This window comes from Phyllobates terribilis, unplaced genomic scaffold (genome assembly GCF_046119375.1).
Source record: "Phyllobates terribilis strain yellow unplaced genomic scaffold, ASM4611937v1 Scaffold_3__8_contigs__length_932513732, whole genome shotgun sequence".
Classification (NCBI taxonomy): domain Eukaryota; kingdom Metazoa; phylum Chordata; class Amphibia; order Anura; family Dendrobatidae; genus Phyllobates; species Phyllobates terribilis.
In genome coordinates this window covers 718,708,870-718,728,801 of record NW_027362763.1, presented here as the reverse complement: position 1 = coordinate 718,728,801, position 19,932 = coordinate 718,708,870, and the positions used below count along the sequence as shown (strand labels likewise).

General features: G+C 43.2%; 1 protein-coding gene across 2 annotated transcripts in view; it reads left to right on the top strand.

Moving 5' to 3' along the window:
• Positions 1 to 19,932, top strand: part of THADA (THADA armadillo repeat containing) — a 659,309-nt gene that overhangs the window by 540,673 nt on the left and 98,704 nt on the right. For both annotated transcript variants that reach the window (XM_073672037.1, XM_073672036.1), the window contains one exon: positions 7,352 to 7,483. In XM_073672037.1, the coding sequence (XP_073528138.1) occupies positions 7,352 to 7,483 (132 nt within the window). The remainder of the gene's footprint in view (positions 1 to 7,351; positions 7,484 to 19,932) is intronic.

Sequence of the window (19,932 nt, the reverse complement as noted above, 5' to 3'; positions counted from 1 at the left end):
TCGTCTGGCTGCAGCATTTTAACCTTTTTTTTCTCTGCAGAATTGTGCATGCAGCTCTTGAGTATAATATAGGCTGTAACTTGGGTCAGTAAAAATAATCTGAAATTCACTGTGTATACAAATTTACTGAACCATGAAGATTATATCTATATGCAGACCTTATAATAAGGTCAGACAATCGGTAGTTACGGCTGCCCACATTTCTACCTAGTCCCCAGGCAGAGGTGCTGTGCCTTTACTACAAGACCCCCCATGGGCTTTATTTTGGATGCTAGCGAAGATGATAATGGAGTATTGTTGGCTTCTTGATCGTTTGTAATATCTTCCAGCAGATCGGTGTGGTTTCACAATATGTTTTTGAATTGTATAAAATAGATTAGGTCGGGGTTATGTAACATGGAGTGGGGCAGTAGCCGAGGGTGAGGTACTTGTCTCTTACGCCCCGACACGTTAGATGAAGGGTGGGGGTCCTGGCTGGGTGCGTGGACTTGTGCTATGGGGACGCTATGCCCTTGCAGGCCGCATGTTACTGATGACTTAGGTTGGCCAGGACCAGATGTTGAACACTTCAATGAGGGAGACCACCAGCCAAAAATAAAACTTTTTACTGAACGATAACTTGGTGGGGATTATATACAGTAGATATCGCGTACACAGCTTTATGAATAATAATAATAATCTTTATAGATATAGCGCCAACATATTCCGCAGCACTTTACAGTTTACAAGTCATTATGAACGTTTCCTTCACAAAACGGAGCATTGTTCACACACAGTTTTACTTCCTTTCTCGTTACAAGTTTGGTCTTTATCTCCACGGTTTCACTTTCCTTCACAACAACCTAGCTCAGTACTACAGTCCAATTGGCAAGAGACCTATTGTTAACCCGCGATTCGTCTTCTTTCTCCTCAAGGGAACTATGTTGCCAGTATGACCGGTACTTAATTTCTCTGTCACTGACGCCTTGGAGCTCCCACCCGGTACACCCTCTTCATCTCGCGTACTCTACTCCATCTTGGCTCATTTCCTTTCTGAGTTATAAACTCTGGGCCGTGCTGCTAGGTTTCCTCTCCCGTCTCCGATTGGTCACTGTCCTCTTGACGGTTCTCCTTTTCTCTTTACTCTGGTTCACGCTAACCTCGTTCTCACCTCACTTCAGGACATCCATGTCATGCGGCACTTCTTATTGTCCTGACCTTAGGTCTACTTCAGACACACACTGGTTCCTATCTGACGTTTTGACAGGAAACCGTTTCTCTCCCTTCACCTTAGCCCCTCCCACTCTGGGCTAGTCCCAACCATTAACTCTTGCTCTCCCTACTGTTGGGCAGAACACAATAGCAACACTATTAACGCATGTCACAGTTCACATTACACAATACCACAATATACTTCTTCAACGGGGAATGTGGGCAGTATGTCCATCTCCTTACAGTTACTCAGCAAAATTGCAAAATACTATACAAAATAACATTAAAAAAAAAAAGGTCATCGTGAGTGCAGATAAAATTGCAGAAGTAAAACGTATTGTCTTTGAGACTGTGTTGCTTGAGAATTATACAGTTACACCCTTGTGCTGCGTCAAATTAGAAGCTTAGGCTTCATTTCTATATATTCGACCATGCGTTTTTCCCTATGTATTAATGAAACAGTGGAGCGAAACTGAAGTCAGAACTTTCTGAAAAGTGGGAGAGAACGTCATTATAATTTACACCACAAAACTAAATGCCAGTCTGGATGAATCGGCCACACAGTTTTTGTAATGACCAGCCAACGTCTAAACGTAAATGTGGACTATACTACGGGCATGTTTGGCACATGTCCTGGGTATCCCAGTCTCTGCTTCCTTCCCCTGGGTACTCTACCCCCTGTTGTGCTCCGCATCAGGTTTTGTAGGTTGCTTGGCGTAACTCAGTGATGGCATTTCCCCAGTCCTATTTTATGCCTACTAAGTCACTCACCTGAATTTTAGGGTTAAGATTCTAGTGTCCAGAGTTTGGTGTGCTCCACCATTTCTGCTTCAATGCTCTGATTCAGGATTCGTTCTTACTTTGCTCCAGTGCACCTGTACTACTGGTCCTGAGTTTCCTGCATGTGCCAAGTCCTCACTCCCCTACGTGCCTTCCTGCCTGCTTCACCAACGGCCGGGGTCCATGTGCCCACCTTGACCTTATGCTTAGTGGATCCACCTCACGATGTGAGCAAAACTGGTTTGAACCTTCTGTCGACCATATCTATACATACGTTGTACAATGCATCGGCTCCATCACTTACATCATTCCTACCATCCGTTCTAGCAGCTGTTACATATCCGTCCGTTTTTACTTCTCGCTTCTTATCAATATATAAGGGAGGTTGCTTCGGTTTCCAAAGTGATGAGCGGTATTTTTCGGTTCGTTGCAGAAGTTGACTTTATTGACTCAGTTTGCCAGGTGCCCTTTCTGTTTCTATTTGCCGTTTCTTGAAAAACCCACACTCCAAATGCAGCAGGTAATCTCTTTCAACATCAGCTTTGTGTACCTAAGCAAATTTTCAGCTGCTTTCAACTGGGTGACCCAAGGTAGTGTGCAGAGGCCTGGAAAATTCATCACACCTTGTTCCAGCTGGTTTATGTGCTGCTCTCCTGCATCCCCGTGCTTGCACGGATCACAGTGATGCACAAAGCATTAACTCCAGCAGCACTTAGCTGTAAAACGGCTGTCAGCATCAGCGAAGATTATATCCCTCATTTCACTAAATGACAAGAGAATCCCCCTCCTGGCTTCATTACTGCCCTAAGAAGGTTTACTCAGGTTTCCATCAGTTCAACTCTGATGTTCGAGAGCCCTGATGTGCAAAAATCTGCAACCGGTTTCCCGATCTGTGACATCAGATCTAGAGTCCAGTTGTGTTCCCTCCCATGTGACAGAGGGTCAATTGGGCACCCGCAGGTCCTGAAGAGTTTGTAAAATCCACAATTGCAGATTTCAAACCCACTGATCTTTTGAAAATCAAAATTCACTGGGAAATCCGCACCAAAGTCCACGAAATCTAGTGCAGATTTGCATCGGAAATCTTTTTCTCGGCAATTCGGCTGTGTATGAAGTTTCTCAATGTCTTTCAGATATACTTTGGACTGATTCATTACGACTAGTGTTTCATACACCAGTCTCATGGGGCGTGAAGAATTAAGATGTGCCGAATTCATTAGGAGGCTTATGTCACTTGGTGCATCATATTAGTGGAGTCCGCCTCACCAGAAATGTTACTCCGGGAAGTTACATTTCTGGCGTAAGAAAGATCGCCACTATTGATGAATTTGACAGGCAGGTGTAACCACAACCTTTCCAAGGTAGAACCATTTTTGGAGTTCTGACAGAACCCCAACGTGCAAAGTCACAAAGATCTTGCGCAACTCTGCATTACGCAAAAACTTTGCAATTTTTTTAAAGAGTTTTACTCCAGTTTTCTGGCATAAACACTTTGATGAATTTGGGTCTTCGTCTCCAGAAGGATCACTTGGCGATGTCTGTTTTCTTCCTTTTTAAGTACCATAGATCTCTTTTTTTTTTGGTCCTAAAACTATATTTTTCTTTAGAGGCAATAATATAATGTATCCAGTGTACATGACATACCACAATACACAAAACTTTTTTTAAAGTTCAGAATAGCGTTGAGCGCAAGTGCTCGCTACTTGAGTTTGCATCGGGTGCTCGGGTATGCACTGAGTATCGCGCGTGCTCTAGTTACATGCTGAAGTCCCTGCCCCTCATGTTTCGCAGCTTTTAGACAGCCAAAAATATGCGGGGATTGCCCAGGTATGGTACGCAATCCCTGCATGTTTCTTTTGGCTGTCTAACAGCCACGAAACATATGGGACGGAGACTCGAGCATGTAACCCGAGCACCCGATGAAAACTCAGGTAGCGAGCACTTGCACTCAACACTAGTACAGAACTCTTATGTTACTGCTACAAAGAGCGTCTCTCACTTTGGAGGACCCAGCATGACCATGCGTTACGTGGACAGCTTATCGATTTCAGTGGACACTGTGTAATGCTTTATTTCTCCTGTGGTGGCGCTGTATTGGAATTAAACACTTGCTTCCACGTTCTTCCACAGTTAATAGGGGTCTGTCAGCAACACTATCACACTGTGCAGCGCCAAACAGTGGATACCACGTCAGAATTCTGATGGGACCCCATTACAACTTGCTACGACGAAGATGTGAACCAAATGTACTTTCTCATGCTTCAATGTAAAATGAAGAATTGACAGGCGTGGAGGCTGACCACATATCCTGACCTTGCCAAATTTATGCCATTTTATTTTTTGGAATGGTCCATTCCTTCTATGGTCTCCTACACTAACTACAGGAGATATACCCGTGTCCCTTGTTCAAATGGTGTTTTTATTATTTCTCTTTAAAATTTTTAAATAAAATCTATATAAAATGGAAAAAAAAAAAAAGAAAATCTAGAAGTATCCATATAAAATATCCCGTGGAAAGAGTCCTCAATGACGATACTGGGTAAAGAAATGATACAAATAGCCGTAGGCTTGGCTTCCTGCTGCCGCCGTCCCATATTTACATTGCTTAGTACTGATCGCTTGATTTTTGGGATCTTTGTATTTGTACACATGTACATTTTTTTTTTTGGAATGATTCTTTTCTTTTCTTGAAATGCCCCGTGCCGCATCAGTGGAGGAGGGAGAGGAGAACATTACACTTCAGGGATGAAAGATGAAGGAGCTCAGCAAACACAAACAAAGTTTATTTTAAACTTGATTTTTTTTTTTTTTCCAGAAAAAGCTACATTGCTCCACTGCGAGCTCCGAGTCCCCTGGGCAACACTGACATCAAAGCATTCTCCTCCATCCTGATTCCCAGGGCTACCATCTCTGAGCAACACTGTAAACCGCCTGCCAGCTACAAGGGTTAAGGTCCCCTGTAAATACGCCAAAGCCTCTCTGCTCGGAAATAGCTCTGCTGCGCAAGACACTTGGCTGAAATAGAAATTACACAATAATAATGTAAACCTCTGTGTAGAGGAATGTGAAAAAACATTTTAGAAAATTTCTATCTAAATTTATTTTACTCTCTTATATAACACCATTAATTTAGCACTTTGCAGATATCATCACTGTCCCCATTGGGGCTCACAATCCAATTTTTCTTATCAGTATGTCTTTGGAGTGTGGAAACCGGATGCAAACACCAGGAGAATATACAAATTCCTTGCAGATGTTGTGGGTGGGATTTGAACCCAGGACCCCACCTCCGCCTTTGTTCTTTCTTCATTATTTTGGGCTGCACATTTTAAAAAGGATATTGGGACGTTAGAGTAAGTTCAAAGGTGTCAACTAGAGATTATTACATGCGATGGACGGCCTCTACTATAATGACTAGTTGGAAAACGCTAGTCACTACTTACGGACAAGCCGTGAGGCTTGGGTAGTCAAGAGGTCCGAGGTCAGATACCAAGAGAGCTTGTCATATACAAAGGAGTAAGGCAAAAGGCGTAGTCAGGTCACAGTATAGAGTCAGAATTCCAAGGTCAGAGTTCATTAAAGCAAAAGAAGAAATACAAACGAGCAGTCAATAGTCAAATCTAGGGCCGGCATCAGAATGTCTGAATTCAGAGCACAAAGCCTAGTGGACAAACCACACAGCTGAAGCTACATCTGGCAGCTATCTGGGGCAAACCGCTTGGTTAAGTGGCTGGTGAATCACTAGGAACAGGCAACACCTGAAGGAAACTCAGCACCTCCCATTCCCAGGCTCACTCAAAACACCGACAGCTCGGCACGCCTCTGAACTAGATTGGACATCCGAGCTGTCATTCAAAATACTGATAACAGAGCACGCCCCTGCACTAGATTGGACGACTGAGCTATCAGTCATTGCGCCCAAGACACACTGAGCAGTGGAATTGTGACATTGGGCTTGTTTAGCTTTGAAAAAAACACCTAAAAGGAGATTTTATATGTATAAATACATCTGTGGTCAAAACGAAGGACTTGCACATGACTTATTCCTTCCAAAGTTCATACAAAGGACCAGGGGGCACTCATTACAGGTGGAAGAAAGGCGATTCCGGTAGCTAAATAGAAAAGGGTTCTTTACAGTTAGAGCAGTCAGACTGTGGAATGCCGACCACAAAAGGTAGTGATGGCAGACACTAATGACATTGTGGGTTATAAATAATCTAGAAATAGAGAATGTATAACTGGTGGAGAACGGTTGAGCTTGATTCACCTATGTATTTTTTCAACCTATATAGCTATGTGACTATTTCTTCCCTCCCTTTTGTCAAAAAGTTAAACAGGGACTTACCATCATAAGTTCCATAGGAGACATCTCTTTGACTTTCTGAAACTTCTGAAAAGCAATCTCCAGCCTCCCATGCATAGATAGACTGATTTCTTGTTAAGGACTCCATGAAAGATGAGTTGATGGGGGTCCAACACCAAGCACTGTTAGCAATCCACTGATTGCAGGTCCTGTGATGGCCAGGATTAAAGCGGGAACGAAGCTGGGAGACCACCGATGTAGTGTCCATTCTTGGGTACCATTGAAGTGGACAACTGATTGGAGTACAGATTCAAAAGAAAGCATATCTTGTACTTTCTGTTGAATCCTCCATACCCCGCGCTCAGGCAGGAGTTGTGCCCTTTTGTTTTCTTAGTTGCGCACTTCTTGAGGGTCTATTGAGTGATAGGTGCGGGTTCTCACTCCACCGATCTGCAGGCAATAAAAGTCGCTACTAAATATGAAAAAATATGCAGAAAATTTTATTACTCTCTAAAGCCTGAAAAACAAATTTAGTTCAAAATCTAAATTTGTGACAGACACACAAGGAAAAAAGAAAACAAAAGTACATGGAGACACATAGGAAGGGAAGAACAGACAGATTGAAGCAAATTAAGAGAATGGCAGACCGGTCTAGATGCCCAAATGCAATGGTTTGGGCATGTGAAAAAGGAGAAGTTGAAAAATGAATTATCCATATCCACTACTTGTACTTCTATGCCCTTTTATCAGTAGATTAGGGTTCCACAATCTCAAAGGATCACGTTCTGTTGTAAATGTCTCCCTCATCCATTGCGCTGTGGAAACCACCAACGCCCAACAGGTTCCACGGCAGTTTCCATCTCTCTAATGGCAAGCATAGGACTGTATGAAGGACTATTCTTACCACCAAACCTGCTGGAATCTGTGAGGAAGGCTCCAAAGTGGGTAGAAACGTCAAATCCTCAGAAACATTGCTATTGCTTTGACCATGGTATCATATGATTTTTTTGTTCTGAACCATTTTGTATGTGCAGAATACATTGACTGTAGTAAGAATGGTCCCTTTTGTCTTTACAGGTCTGTCGGATACATTACAGCTATGGATGTGTGTGTTGTGGCTACTTCAGTGTGAAGATCCAGAGGTCAGGGATGTTGCTGCAGATATAATTTGTGTGTATCACACTCAGAAAAATAACTCTTCCGGAACAGGTATGGCCATTATGTGTAAATTATAGTTCAGATGATTCATTTTTATGCTGTTGACAGATGGAACAAGATACAATTTCCTTTGTGCAGTCCATAGCTCTGTGGTAGGGCTTTTGGGGACACGAAGTTCTGCGAGGGAGAGTTTATCTTGGGAGAGTTTCTTGTTATGTGGAACGTCAGCTTAATAGCTTCTTGAAGATTGATTTGAGCTCCCTGCCACAGCCTTGTGTTATAATTTACCTTGTGATCCTCCTAAATTTCATCTTATATTTTCTTAGTCAAAATGGCTGCTCAAAAATAATTTTTGGGGATTCTGCCCCCTCTTTTAGAGGTTGTCCTTCATTAGAAAAAAGGTTGTCTTTGTAACTAGGGAAATAACTTATTCTCTTCTACTGACTTGCCTTTCTAGGGATTTGTTGAATTACAGTGGATTTAAAGGAGTTTTTACACGAACAAAAGTTCATTTTAATCAATAGATCTTGGAATAATAATAATTTCCACAATTGGATGTGTTTAAATAAAATGTTCCTGTGCTGAGATAATCTTATAAATGTGCCCCTGCTGTGTACTGTGTAATGGCTGTGTCTGACTGTGCAGGAACATGGTCTGATCATACCACAGCTCCTGGGCAGGGGGTAGAGGAAAAAAGTATACAGATAGGACAGCAGGGGATCACAGCTTGTTCTTTCTTTGAAGTAAAACATTGTTTAAAAACAGGCAGGGAAATACTTTACCTCACAAAAAGAATCAGCTGTGATCCTCTGCTGTCTTGTCTGTATACTCTTTTGCGCCCTCCCCTGCCCTGGAGCTGGGGTATGATCAGACCATGTTCCTGTAAGGTCAGACACAGACATTACACAGTACACAGCAGGGGCACATTTATAAGATTATCTCAGCACATGAACATTTTATTTAAACACATCCAATTGTGGAAGTTATTATTATTCCAAGATCTATTGATTAAAATTAACTTTCGTTCATGAGAAAACCCCTTTAATTAATCAAAATCCCCTCTAAACTGGTCTATGGGCTTTACGTTATAGACTTAAGGTTCCAACTATTGTGAGTGCCGCTGCTCTCCCTTGATGGTAGTTACCAGTGTAAGGAAGGGTTGAGCACGTTTAAAATGCCCGATCCTATATTCTTTGAGGAGCTAAGCCGCCACCATACTTGTCTCAGTCCCTATCCCTATTCATATAATAACAGGGTTTGGACCTTGGCAATGATATGTAAAATACATTTATAATTGTCCGAATGGACACACATTTTTTACCCTTATTGACTTTTAGGATTGCTACGGTCAGTAAGCAACACTTGCTTTCTAATCCTCTTCTTTTGCATATTTAATTTCCCAGAGGAGCATTGCATGGCCTATAAGTCTCCTTACACTGGCATGTCACTCTCCACAAGGAGAGACAATACCCCTTAGTACCTTTATTCCAAATATCCACTAGCATTATTATAACATTGCTTTTATTAGATATTATATAAAATGAATAATGTAATACGCTCAACAATAAATGAATGAGATGCAACTGGTTGTCTTAAGTCCTAATTGAGTGCACTATTTCTCAACTCTTCTATTGCTGCAGCAGTTATTTTGGTGGTGTGGTGTGCCCTAGGCCAAATTCAGACGTCCATCAAACATGTTCTGAACACGGACTGTGAAGGGAACTTAACAGTCTGATATATGTCCGAACTCACAGCTAGTCTGGACCTTACAGTCTATATTATACTGTGTTTCACAGACTTCTAAATTTGGCCTGCCAGAGACAGTGATCACAATTGTTAAAACCTAACACACAGGCCTACTCCACAGGCTTCGTCGGGGGTACATGAGGTTATGTGCACTTATAAGCCACTATACCCTTGATGAAGCCAGATTAGAGGCGAAACATGTCTGAGGGAGTGTTTTTTAGATTTTCACAATTGTAGTGGCTTTCCCTGCACAAGGAAACTTTTGTATAATGCAGAAATGCCATCAATTATGACGGCCAAGCCCAGTGTACCTGTAAAAGGGGGAAGCAGGGAAGAAAAGCAATCAAACCGATAGCTATTAAAAGTGCCTGGCCTCAACTTATTAAGACTCCAATGCATATGGTGTTATATTATAGATTTATATGTGGCATATTGCAAATAATGTCATAATATAAAGGTAATTTCTCCTAAAAATATTGCTTCTAATAGAGAATATCGCTGTATGATGGTATTGTACAGAAGCACCATACAGTGCTTCACCGTCCTCACGATGTCCTACAAACTCTATTTGCAGCTAATTTTAATTTCTTGAAGAACAATAAACTAGTCAAGAGTCACATAGCGATGTAATAAAGACAGAATTTTCAAAACTGCTATATATTAGAGATGAACATTGATTCTGTGACAGACAGACAGACAGAGCTTCACTTAATATCGAAGAGCTGCTTCACTTTCCATTTTTTCCTGTCCAGTTTTGGTTTACTCCTTAGCATAAATGATGTAACATCTTCCAGTTGGTAAAAAACAGAAAGAGGAGGAAATTTGGGAATAGCAGAAATGAGTGGTGTGGCAGTCAGACAACACGGACATTTTCTTTATAATCCTTGATGTCCTGATATTTTGCAAAAATTTAAAAAATAAAAGCTAATAGTTCCTAGGTATGGCCCTGCAACTTGGCTTCCTCTGCAGCTCGTAGGCAGTGGGTGGACGTTAAACAGTAAAACCCAAGTTATTTTACCAGATGTTTTAGCTCAATTCCCTGTCACAGTTGTCCCAGAATAATACTTCACTCATTTCAGAAAAGCATCTACACATCCAAAATTCATTAAGCTGTCATAAACCCACCAGACGTGGCAGAGAGAATGGGAAAATGAGCGAGCCGAAGACTCGAAAAGGCTGGATTTCAGCAAAAGACATTCCCCGTTTGTTCTAGTAGAACATTTCTAAATCCACCTTTTAGCTGGCACCTCACCCGTATATATAATGAGATCCAAGGTTCTCCATGAGGGGAGGTGATTGTGGAGAAGCTGGAACACTTTCCATCTATGGTGGCAATCTCCAAGGTTCTCCATGAGTGAAGGTGATTGTGGAGAAGCTGGAACACTTTCCATCTATGGTGGCAATCTCCAAAAGTGCAATAATGATTAATGTACAAGCCATAAAACGAAGACTTGGCCCACCATCAAATTTGTGCATATATTTTGGGAAGACAACCAAATTAATCTGTCACTTATCGACCAAACCAGATGTGCAATATTGCAAGCCTGGAAATCCCCGAGAATTCCCATGCTGGTATGTAGCAGACAGCGGCCGGGAGATGCCACTTACTCTTCATAATAATCAGTTCTCATGTGAATAGCAAACGTAATAAAAGAGGGCAAAAAATGAGATCACTCCCTAACTGCTGTGACCAATTGTGTTCCAGCTGTGTTGCACGAGAGAGTGGTCCATTCTGCACAGAGTGGAACATGTTGGTTATATATGTAAAATTATAAGGCAGGGACTGTAATGAGTATATATAATGTATATAGAAACTCGGCATTCAGAAGTGTGCAGAAGAAATTATAAAGATTTATTGAAGCTATCCAAAACCAAATTTACATTAACATTTCGGTCCTATGTTCCGGCTCTTCATCAGAATTTAACGAGGTACGTAGGACGCGCTGTAGTAGAAGAGCTGATAATATACAGGAGAGAGGTCCCTGACCATAAGAGCTGACACTCTACGGGAGAGAGCTCACTGCCCATAAGAGCTGACACTCTGTAGGAGAGAGGTCCCTGGCCATAAGAAGTGATAATCTACAGGAGTGAGGACCCTGCCGATAAGAGTTTACGCTCTGCTGGAGAAAGGACCCTGCACATAAGAGCTTACATTCTACAGGAGAGAGGACCCTGGCCAGAAGGGCTTACACTCTACGGGAGAGAGGACCCTGCCCATAAGAGCTGACACTCTACGGGAGCGAGGACACTGCCCATAAGAGCTGACACTCTGTAGGAGAGAGGACCCTGCCATAAGAGCTTACACTCTACAGGAGAGCAGACCCTGCCCAGAAGAGCTGATATTCTACAGGAGAGGACCCAGAAAAGCATACAGGAGAGAGGACCTTGCCCAGAAAAGCGTACACTCTGCAGGAGAGGGGTCTCTTCCCAGAAGGGCTTATACTCTACAGGAGAGAGGACCCTGCCCAGAAGAGCTTACACTCTACAAGAGAGAGGACCCTGCCCAGAAGAGCTTACACTCTACAAGAGAGAGGACCCTGCCCAGAAGAGCTTACACTCTACAAGAGAGAGGTCCCTGCTCATAGGAGCTGACACTCTACAGGAGAGAGGACCCCACTGACCAGAAGAGCTTACACTCTACAAGAGAGAGGTCCCTGCCCATAGGAGCTGACACTCTACAGGAGAGAGGACCCTGCCCATAAATGCTTACACTCTACAGGAGAGAGGACCCTGGCCATGCTGAGGTGTAGAGCAGACATTCTACAGGAGAGAGGACCCTGCCCATAAAAGCTTACACTCTACAGGAGAGAGGACCCTGACCATGCTGAGGTGTAGAGCTGACATTCTACAGGAGAGGACCCTGCCCATAAGAGCTTACACTCTACAGGAGAGAGGTCCCTGCCCATAAATGCTTACACTCTACAGGAGAGAGGACCCTGGCCATGCTGAGGTGTAGAGCAGACATTCTACAGGAGAGAGGACCCTGCCCATAAAAGCTTACACTCTACAGGAGAGAGGACCCTGACCATGCTGAGGTGTAGAGCTGACATTCTACAGGAGAGGACCTTGCCTATAAAAGCTTACACTCTACAGGAGAGAGGTCCCTGGCCATAAGAGCTTACACTCTACAGGAGAGAGGTCCCTGCCCATAGGAGCTGACGCTCTACAGTAGAGAGGTCACTGCCCATAAGAGCTTACACTCTACAGGAGAGAGGACCCTGCCCATAAATGCTTACACTCTACAGGAGAGAGGACCCTGCCCATAAATGCTTACACTCTACAGGAGAGAGGACCCTGCCCATAAATGCTTACACTCTACAGGAGAGAGGACCCTGGCCATGCTGAGGTGTAGAGCTGACATTCTACAGGAGAGAGGACCCTGCCCATAAAAGCTTACACTCTACAGGAGAGAGGTCCCTGGCCATAAGAGCTTACACTCTACAGGAGAGAGGTCCCTGCCCATAGGAGCTGACGCTCTACAGTAGAGAGGTCACTGCCCATAAGAGCTTACACTCTACAGGAGAGAGGTCACTGCCCATAAGAGCTTACACTCTACAGGAGAGAGGACCCTGCCCATAAATGCTTACACTCTACAGGAGAGAGGTCCCTGCCCATAAATGCTTACACTCTACAGGAGAGAGGACCCTGGCCATGCTGAGGTGTAGAGCAGACATTCTACAGGAGAGAGGACCCTGCCCATAAAAGCTTACACTCTACAGGAGAGAGGACCCTGACCATGCTGAGGTGTAGAGCTGACATTCTACAGGAGAGGACCTTGCCTATAAAAGCTTACACTCTACAGGAGAGAGGTCCCTGGCCATAAGAGCTTACACTCTACAGGAGAGAGGTCCCTGCCCATAGGAGCTGACGCTCTACAGTAGAGAGGTCACTGCCCATAAGAGCTTACACTCTACAGGAGAGAGGACCCTGCCCATAAATGCTTACACTCTACAGGAGAGAGGACCCTGCCCATAAATGCTTACACTCTACAGGAGAGAGGACCCTGCCCATAAATGCTTACACTCTACAGGAGAGAGGACCCTGGCCATGCTGAGGTGTAGAGCTGACATTCTACAGGAGAGAGGACCCTGCCCATAAAAGCTTACACTCTACAGGAGAGAGGTCCCTGGCCATAAGAGCTTACACTCTACAGGAGAGAGGTCCCTGCCCATAGGAGCTGACGCTCTACAGTAGAGAGGTCACTGCCCATAAGAGCTTACACTCTACAGGAGAGAGGTCACTGCCCATAAGAGCTTACACTCTACAGGAGAGAGGACCCTGCCCATAAATGCTTACACTCTACAGGAGAGAGGACCCTGCCCATAAATGCTTACACTCTACAGGAGAGAGGACCCTGGCCATGCTGAGGTGTAGAGCTGACATTCTACAGGAGAGAGGACCCTGCCCATAAAAGCTTACACTCTACAGGAGAGAGGACCCTGTCCTTAACAGAACAGTAGTGATAGGATGTAATAAGGGAGGAAAAGAGTGGTAGTTTATTTGCTAAGCACAGAGCAGAAACAGGTTGGCAGATGGACATGAGAGTGGATTTATGACGGTAGATTAATAATTGATTGAATAGTTTTACTTATGAGATTGTTCTTTTTATTATCCTTATACTATTTATGCTGCTTAGACTTTCCTGCATTTAGAACTGAATCTGTATGAAGGGAAATAGGAAAGTATGTATGTCTTCCCAGTTAGCATGTTTGACCACCAACACGCAATTCATTTGGTGGACTTGCACATTTCTATACATTTTAACACCAGGTGGCGCCGTACTACTCGATGATTTGTAATATAATGTAAATGGCAAACATTGTTAATTTTTTATGATTTATATAATGAATATAATTACTTAATGGTGGGACCTTTTATTTGCACAATATGTGGCCATTGACTCTGTAGTCTCTGTATTTTTTTTAAAGAAGTTAAAGGGTAAAACAAAATCTGCAGTCATTATGAGTACATTCAGCGCTAATCATGACATACAATGTTATAGACTCTGCATTAGATTAATAATCCTGCTTCCTTTCCTCGGAGCACACCCACACAAAGTCTAAGATCTCTCCACTATAGCCATTATTCTGATTTACGGAACATATCCATATTATCAGATTAATGCCTCATTGTTTTCAAGCAATTAGTGTGATTCATGAATGTAAAGGTCCCATGCCAGCGATCCAATAATACATCACTGATTATATGAAAATTGCAATTTAAATGTAAGAGCATTATCTGCACATTTGGAATGTCCTGAGCGATGAGACGAGGCACCGCAGAGAATTCAGCTATTGTTCTAGTATTCATGGTAGATGTCACATCGGAGCATTGTGTGCGCGGTGACTCTAATATTAAGCAGCGGCATTTGTAAAGGTGTGGTGCCTCAGTGCAGGCCTACAGAGCCAGGTATAGCAACATTAACATTAGAAATCGCTCATGTTGCCGGAAAACAACAACCACAGATCATAGACTCTAAAACCGTGTAGGAACGCCAGATGGCAGTACAGGCAGGACGCCATATAGCAGTACATGCAGGACACGAGATGACCGCACATGCTGGAACGCCCGATGGCAGCACATCCAAGAACGCCGTCTGGCACCAAATGCAAAAACGTTTGCCCACTCTCCCCGATCCTGCAAGCTCCCCTTCAAACCACATATCCAAGCCCTTTCCACTTCCTGCCGACTCGAACTCAAAAATATCTCCCGGATCCACACATTCCTCAACCATGAATCTGCAAAAACACTAGTGCACGCCCTCATCATATCCCGCCTCGACTACTGCAACCTCCTACTCTGTGGCCTCCCCTCTAACACTCACACCCCTCCAATCTATCCTAAACTTTGCTGCCCGACTAATCCACCTTTCCACCCGCTATTCCCTGGCCTCTTTTCTCTGCCAATCCTTGCACTGGCTCCCCATTGCTCAGAGACTCAAGTTGAAAACCCTAACTTTGGCATACAAAGTCATCCACAATCTGTCTCCTCCATGCATCTGTGACCTAGTCTCCTGTTACATACCCGCACGCAACCTCGGATCCTCACAAGATCTCCTGCTCTACTCCCCTCTTATCTCCGTTTCCCACAATCGCATACAAGATTTCTCCCTTGCGTCCCCCCTACTCTGGAGCTCTCTACCCCAAAGCATCAGACTCTCGCCTACTGCGGAAACCTTCAAAAGGAACCTGAAGACCCACCTCTTCCGACAAGCCTACAACCTGCAGTAACCCTCGCTCCACCATACCGCTGCATGACCAGCTCTACCCTCACCTACTGTATCCTCACCCATCCCTTGTCGATTGTGAGCCCTCGCGGGCAGAGTCCTCGCTCCTCCTGGACCAGTCGCTGACTTGTATTGTTCAAGATTATTGTAATTGTTTGTGCTATGTATATCCCTTTCACATGTAAAGCGCCATGGAATAAATGGCGCTATAATAATAAATAATATCAGCATATGCATGAACACCGGATAGCAGCACACGCAGGAACGCCTGATGGCAGCACATTCAGGACTCTGCATGCAGTTCCTATGGCTCCCTCTCATGTGCTGCCGTATGTGCCCACGTGCAACTTTTTAGTTTGTGAAGTTATTGGCCTCAAATTACATAGCTGTTGGCCCTGCCCAAATGACCTTGTTGCTGAGTGAGTTTATATTGAGATTTATATTATAGGCTTTGAGAGTAACCGTCATCTTATTTTTTATATTAATAGTTTACATGAAAATAACTGAATAATCTTATTAGAGAAATGCTCTTCTTTCTCTCCCAGAACTGATCTTTCACCCTCAAAATTCTCAATTCACTGGTAAAATTTGTCTTTAAGCTTTTCCCGTTACTAAGATGGGAGATGACAGTTGGTGCTTATGAAGTTCTACGGAGAACTGTAACTGTCCCTACAGTAGAATGTCAGTGAGTGCCTCTTTCTCCTCCCATCTCCATAAAATTTTAAAAGCACAAACTGTCATCTCTAATCTCAGTAATGTGAAAAATTGTTTTCACCGAATACAGATTTTACCCGTGAATTGAGAGCGTAAAATCAATCCAGGAGGAGAAACAAGCAGATTTCTCTGATAAGATATATTACAAAGTTGCTTATTTCCATGTGTACTCTTCATTTATGAAATAAAAATCAAAATGACGGTTACTCTATATATAATAATATAAGTACATGTCAGTTATTGAAAAAGGAAGAAAGTCTTCATGCAATTCAAGTGAAGATCCTGCAGCTACTGAGGTGTGCATTCGTTTTGGGCACAGTTATCCAAAAGTGTTCTAGCCATGGTGAGCACCAACCCCATACATAATAATTAATAAAATAGAGGTGTTATGGTAGAGCTTGGTATTGATGGACATGAGGATGGTGGTGAATGTGTGTTATACACTCACCTCTGTGCAGGACTGCGGCTCTGAACACTTCCACTTCGGTTCACCCAGTGGATGCAGTGGTGCGCTGTCCGTCGGGTGAAAGAATTACTTTTCCTACCAATATGAGGAGTTTAAATAACTCCTCTATAAAATTCCTCAAGCACGGACCGGTTTTTGGCTCGGTATTTAGACCTGAAGAAGGCTCCGTCCAGAGCCCAATCCCTGTTTGCGTTTGAAGAATTTATAAAAGTAAGTATTTCCACCTGTTTGTTAGAGATTTACTACTTTCACCCAACGGACAGCTCACCACTGCACCCCAACAGCATAAATCTTTGATTATTTAATGGCTAACACAGTGCTCATTACATGGTGTCATCCAGTGCTCCCAAACATTTCCACCTACAGCAACCCTAAACAGAAATGTCATCTACAGCGTCCCCCAAAAATTCCAGTTACAGTATCCACCAAATTACCTCGAGCAGCATTGGCCACAAATGTCTTATACAGTGCTGACCAACATGACCCCGGCCTTACACCTAGGTAAGTGTATGTTTGTAACACAGCATATGCCCATGCTATGGGCATGGGCATATGTATTTCTATGTATTTTTACATAGAAAGGCCTTTTTACATAGAAAAAGGCCTTTTTACATTTTTACATAGAAATTTACATAGAAAGGCCTTACTGAAAAATAAAAAATCACCTTAAAAGGAATCTGCAGCAGGTGTTTGGTATGTAATCTGAAGACAACAGGAGATAGAGGCTGAAACACAGAATTCAGGGATGTGTCACTTGTCAAAGTGCTGTTGTTTACTAAATGTGAAGGATTTACCACTAAGAGATTAACATTGCTGGAGTATGTTAGTCCAACTCAGCCCCCTCCTCCTATGATAAGCAGCTCACTGTCTATGTACTTTGCACAGAGCCTGGTGTGGGCGGAGTTAGCTGTGGTGTGGGCGGGGTTAGCTTTCTCAGCTTTGCTTTATTCTTAAATCTAAAAGCTCTGATTGTGTCAGAACGGCTGCACCCAGTAATCTAAGTGATACATTGTTGGATTCAGCTTCTCTTTGCCTCCATTATGCTGCTCTCAGATGAAGTAGCAAAAACCTGCTGACAGATTCCCTTTAATGCAAGGGGGTGTGGGATTCTTATTTTCAGAAAGTATCCACACCTTTTCTTTAGTTGGGTTCCTACCCTTGGAACTCTACATATTCTCTTTATGTAACATTCCCAATACTTCCACTGTGGATGGAGTCCAAACATCATAGCCAGAGAGTATCCACGCAGCCCAGCTGTGTTTGAATCTTTATGTATTACCCAAGGTGATTGCCAAAGGCATCATGCCCATGCTAAATTGAGCGAAGGCTCGGGTTTCTGGATTGGGGTCCACACCCGCTCACTCGCTATTAGGATTTCATAGTTTCTATATGGAGTTGTAAAGACGACCTCTTTGAAGATTCATAAATTTCCTGTAAATTTAAAAAAAAAAAATTGTTTAGGGACGAGACGCCATTATTTTTTTTTCTCCATAGTTCTGTATAATTCTCCGGTGTAACCAAGGAGAATCTTATGGCGGATGACTGGTGTTTGATTAAGGGTTTTTAGTCTTCAAAGCCCTCATGTGCAAGTTCAAGTTACTGAACCCAAATGAATACATAACACTCCGCATAATAACTGCTACAGATCGCCTTGGCCGGGGGAGTATCGGCTTTCGCCCGCACTATTTGTTTTTCTTTCTAGTTTCACTTATTTGTACAGTCTTGGCTTTGACCATAATGCAGTTTCAAGTTTTGACAACTCTTCCAGCTTTCCCTTTTTTGGACTCAAATCCTACTGTCGCCATTTCCTTCCAATTTCTCACTTACTGACTTATTGTGTGTGTGTGATATACAGAGTATTGAGTCTCCATCTTTTATGACGTGTAGTTTTGTTGTCCACCTGTTTTGTTATTTTGTACCTGATTTTTCTTATTCCCTTCAACACATCTTCAAATGGATTTCCAATTCATGTAATTATTTTCAAGTTATGATATATATTTTTCCAATAAGAGAGCGGTATGTTGATTTTGTTCTATAAATTTTCCCCATTGATTTCACCCTTTGTGAATCCACATGTAATACATGTGGATTTTGCTGCTTATCCATGGCAAAATCTGCATCAGAATTTGCAACAGATTTTTTCCGTCACATGTGGACATGCCCTTATGGTGTAGATATGTGAATTTTATTGTGTCCGCTTTCAGACATGCATATGAGAGAGTTCTTATTCTTCATTCCAAGGCAGTCGAAGAGTATACAAGCAGTGCCATTGGGGTCCGATAGGATACACCCCCGATTAGGATATATTATCAGACCTACTTCAAACTTTCTACTTTTGGCAGCATTTTTGAGAAATTTTAGCCTATTCTTCCCTTGATGGAAAAATAAAAAAGTTAACACTCTCAGAATATGGTGACTCAAAAACAATTGATATTTAAAAAAAATAATAGATTTTATTGCATAAAAATAGGAAAACATGAAAAAAAACACAGTCTATGTACCCCAATATGACAGCATTAAAAATACAACTTGTACTGCTAAAAAGAAGCTCTTATATGGTTACATTGACAGGAAAATGAAACAGGTATTTGCTTTTGGGATACATTAAAGGGGTTGTCCGGTTAAAATAAGTTATCACTAGTGTTGAGCATTCCGATACCGAAATATCTGGTATCGGCCGATATTCGCGGTATCGGAATTCCGATACTTAATTCCGATACTTTTACAATATCGAATACCGGAATCGGAAGTTCCCATAATGCCTGCGCTCTGCAGTGTCTCTGAAGTATGACAAGCTGGATGGCAGCGCTCAGCTGAGATCCAGCCTGTCATCAGAATGCCATCCCAGCGTGGGAGAATTCTCCTGATTGTTTAAAAGCCGGCGGGCGGTAAAAAGCCGCCGGCTTTTAAACAATCACACAGCCCCATACTGCTTCCCCGCAGCCTCCCACCCCGATCCTCCGCTCCCCTCACCACCTCCCATCCCGATCGTAAGTTAGGACCGGGCGGGGAGCACAGCACCAAGGAGCGGGGAGCGAAGGACCCGGGAGGGGAAGCCGGCAGTGAAAAGACTTCACCGCCGGCTTTCCCGTTCTGTGTTGCGCTTTCCCGCCGGTTATTTCAAATGAACAGCTGAGGTATCAGGTGATGCCGATCAGCTGTTCATTTGAAGTAGCCGAGGTGCCCTCAGAGGGTTCATGTGAGTTCATGCTTGACTGCACTGCATGAACTCACATGAACTTTCCCACGGTCGCACAGGTCAGCCTCACTTCCCAGACCCGTCATGATTGGTGTGCGTGGGTGTCTGTGCGATGTGTGCGGGTGTGCGCGGTGTCTGCGGATGTGTGC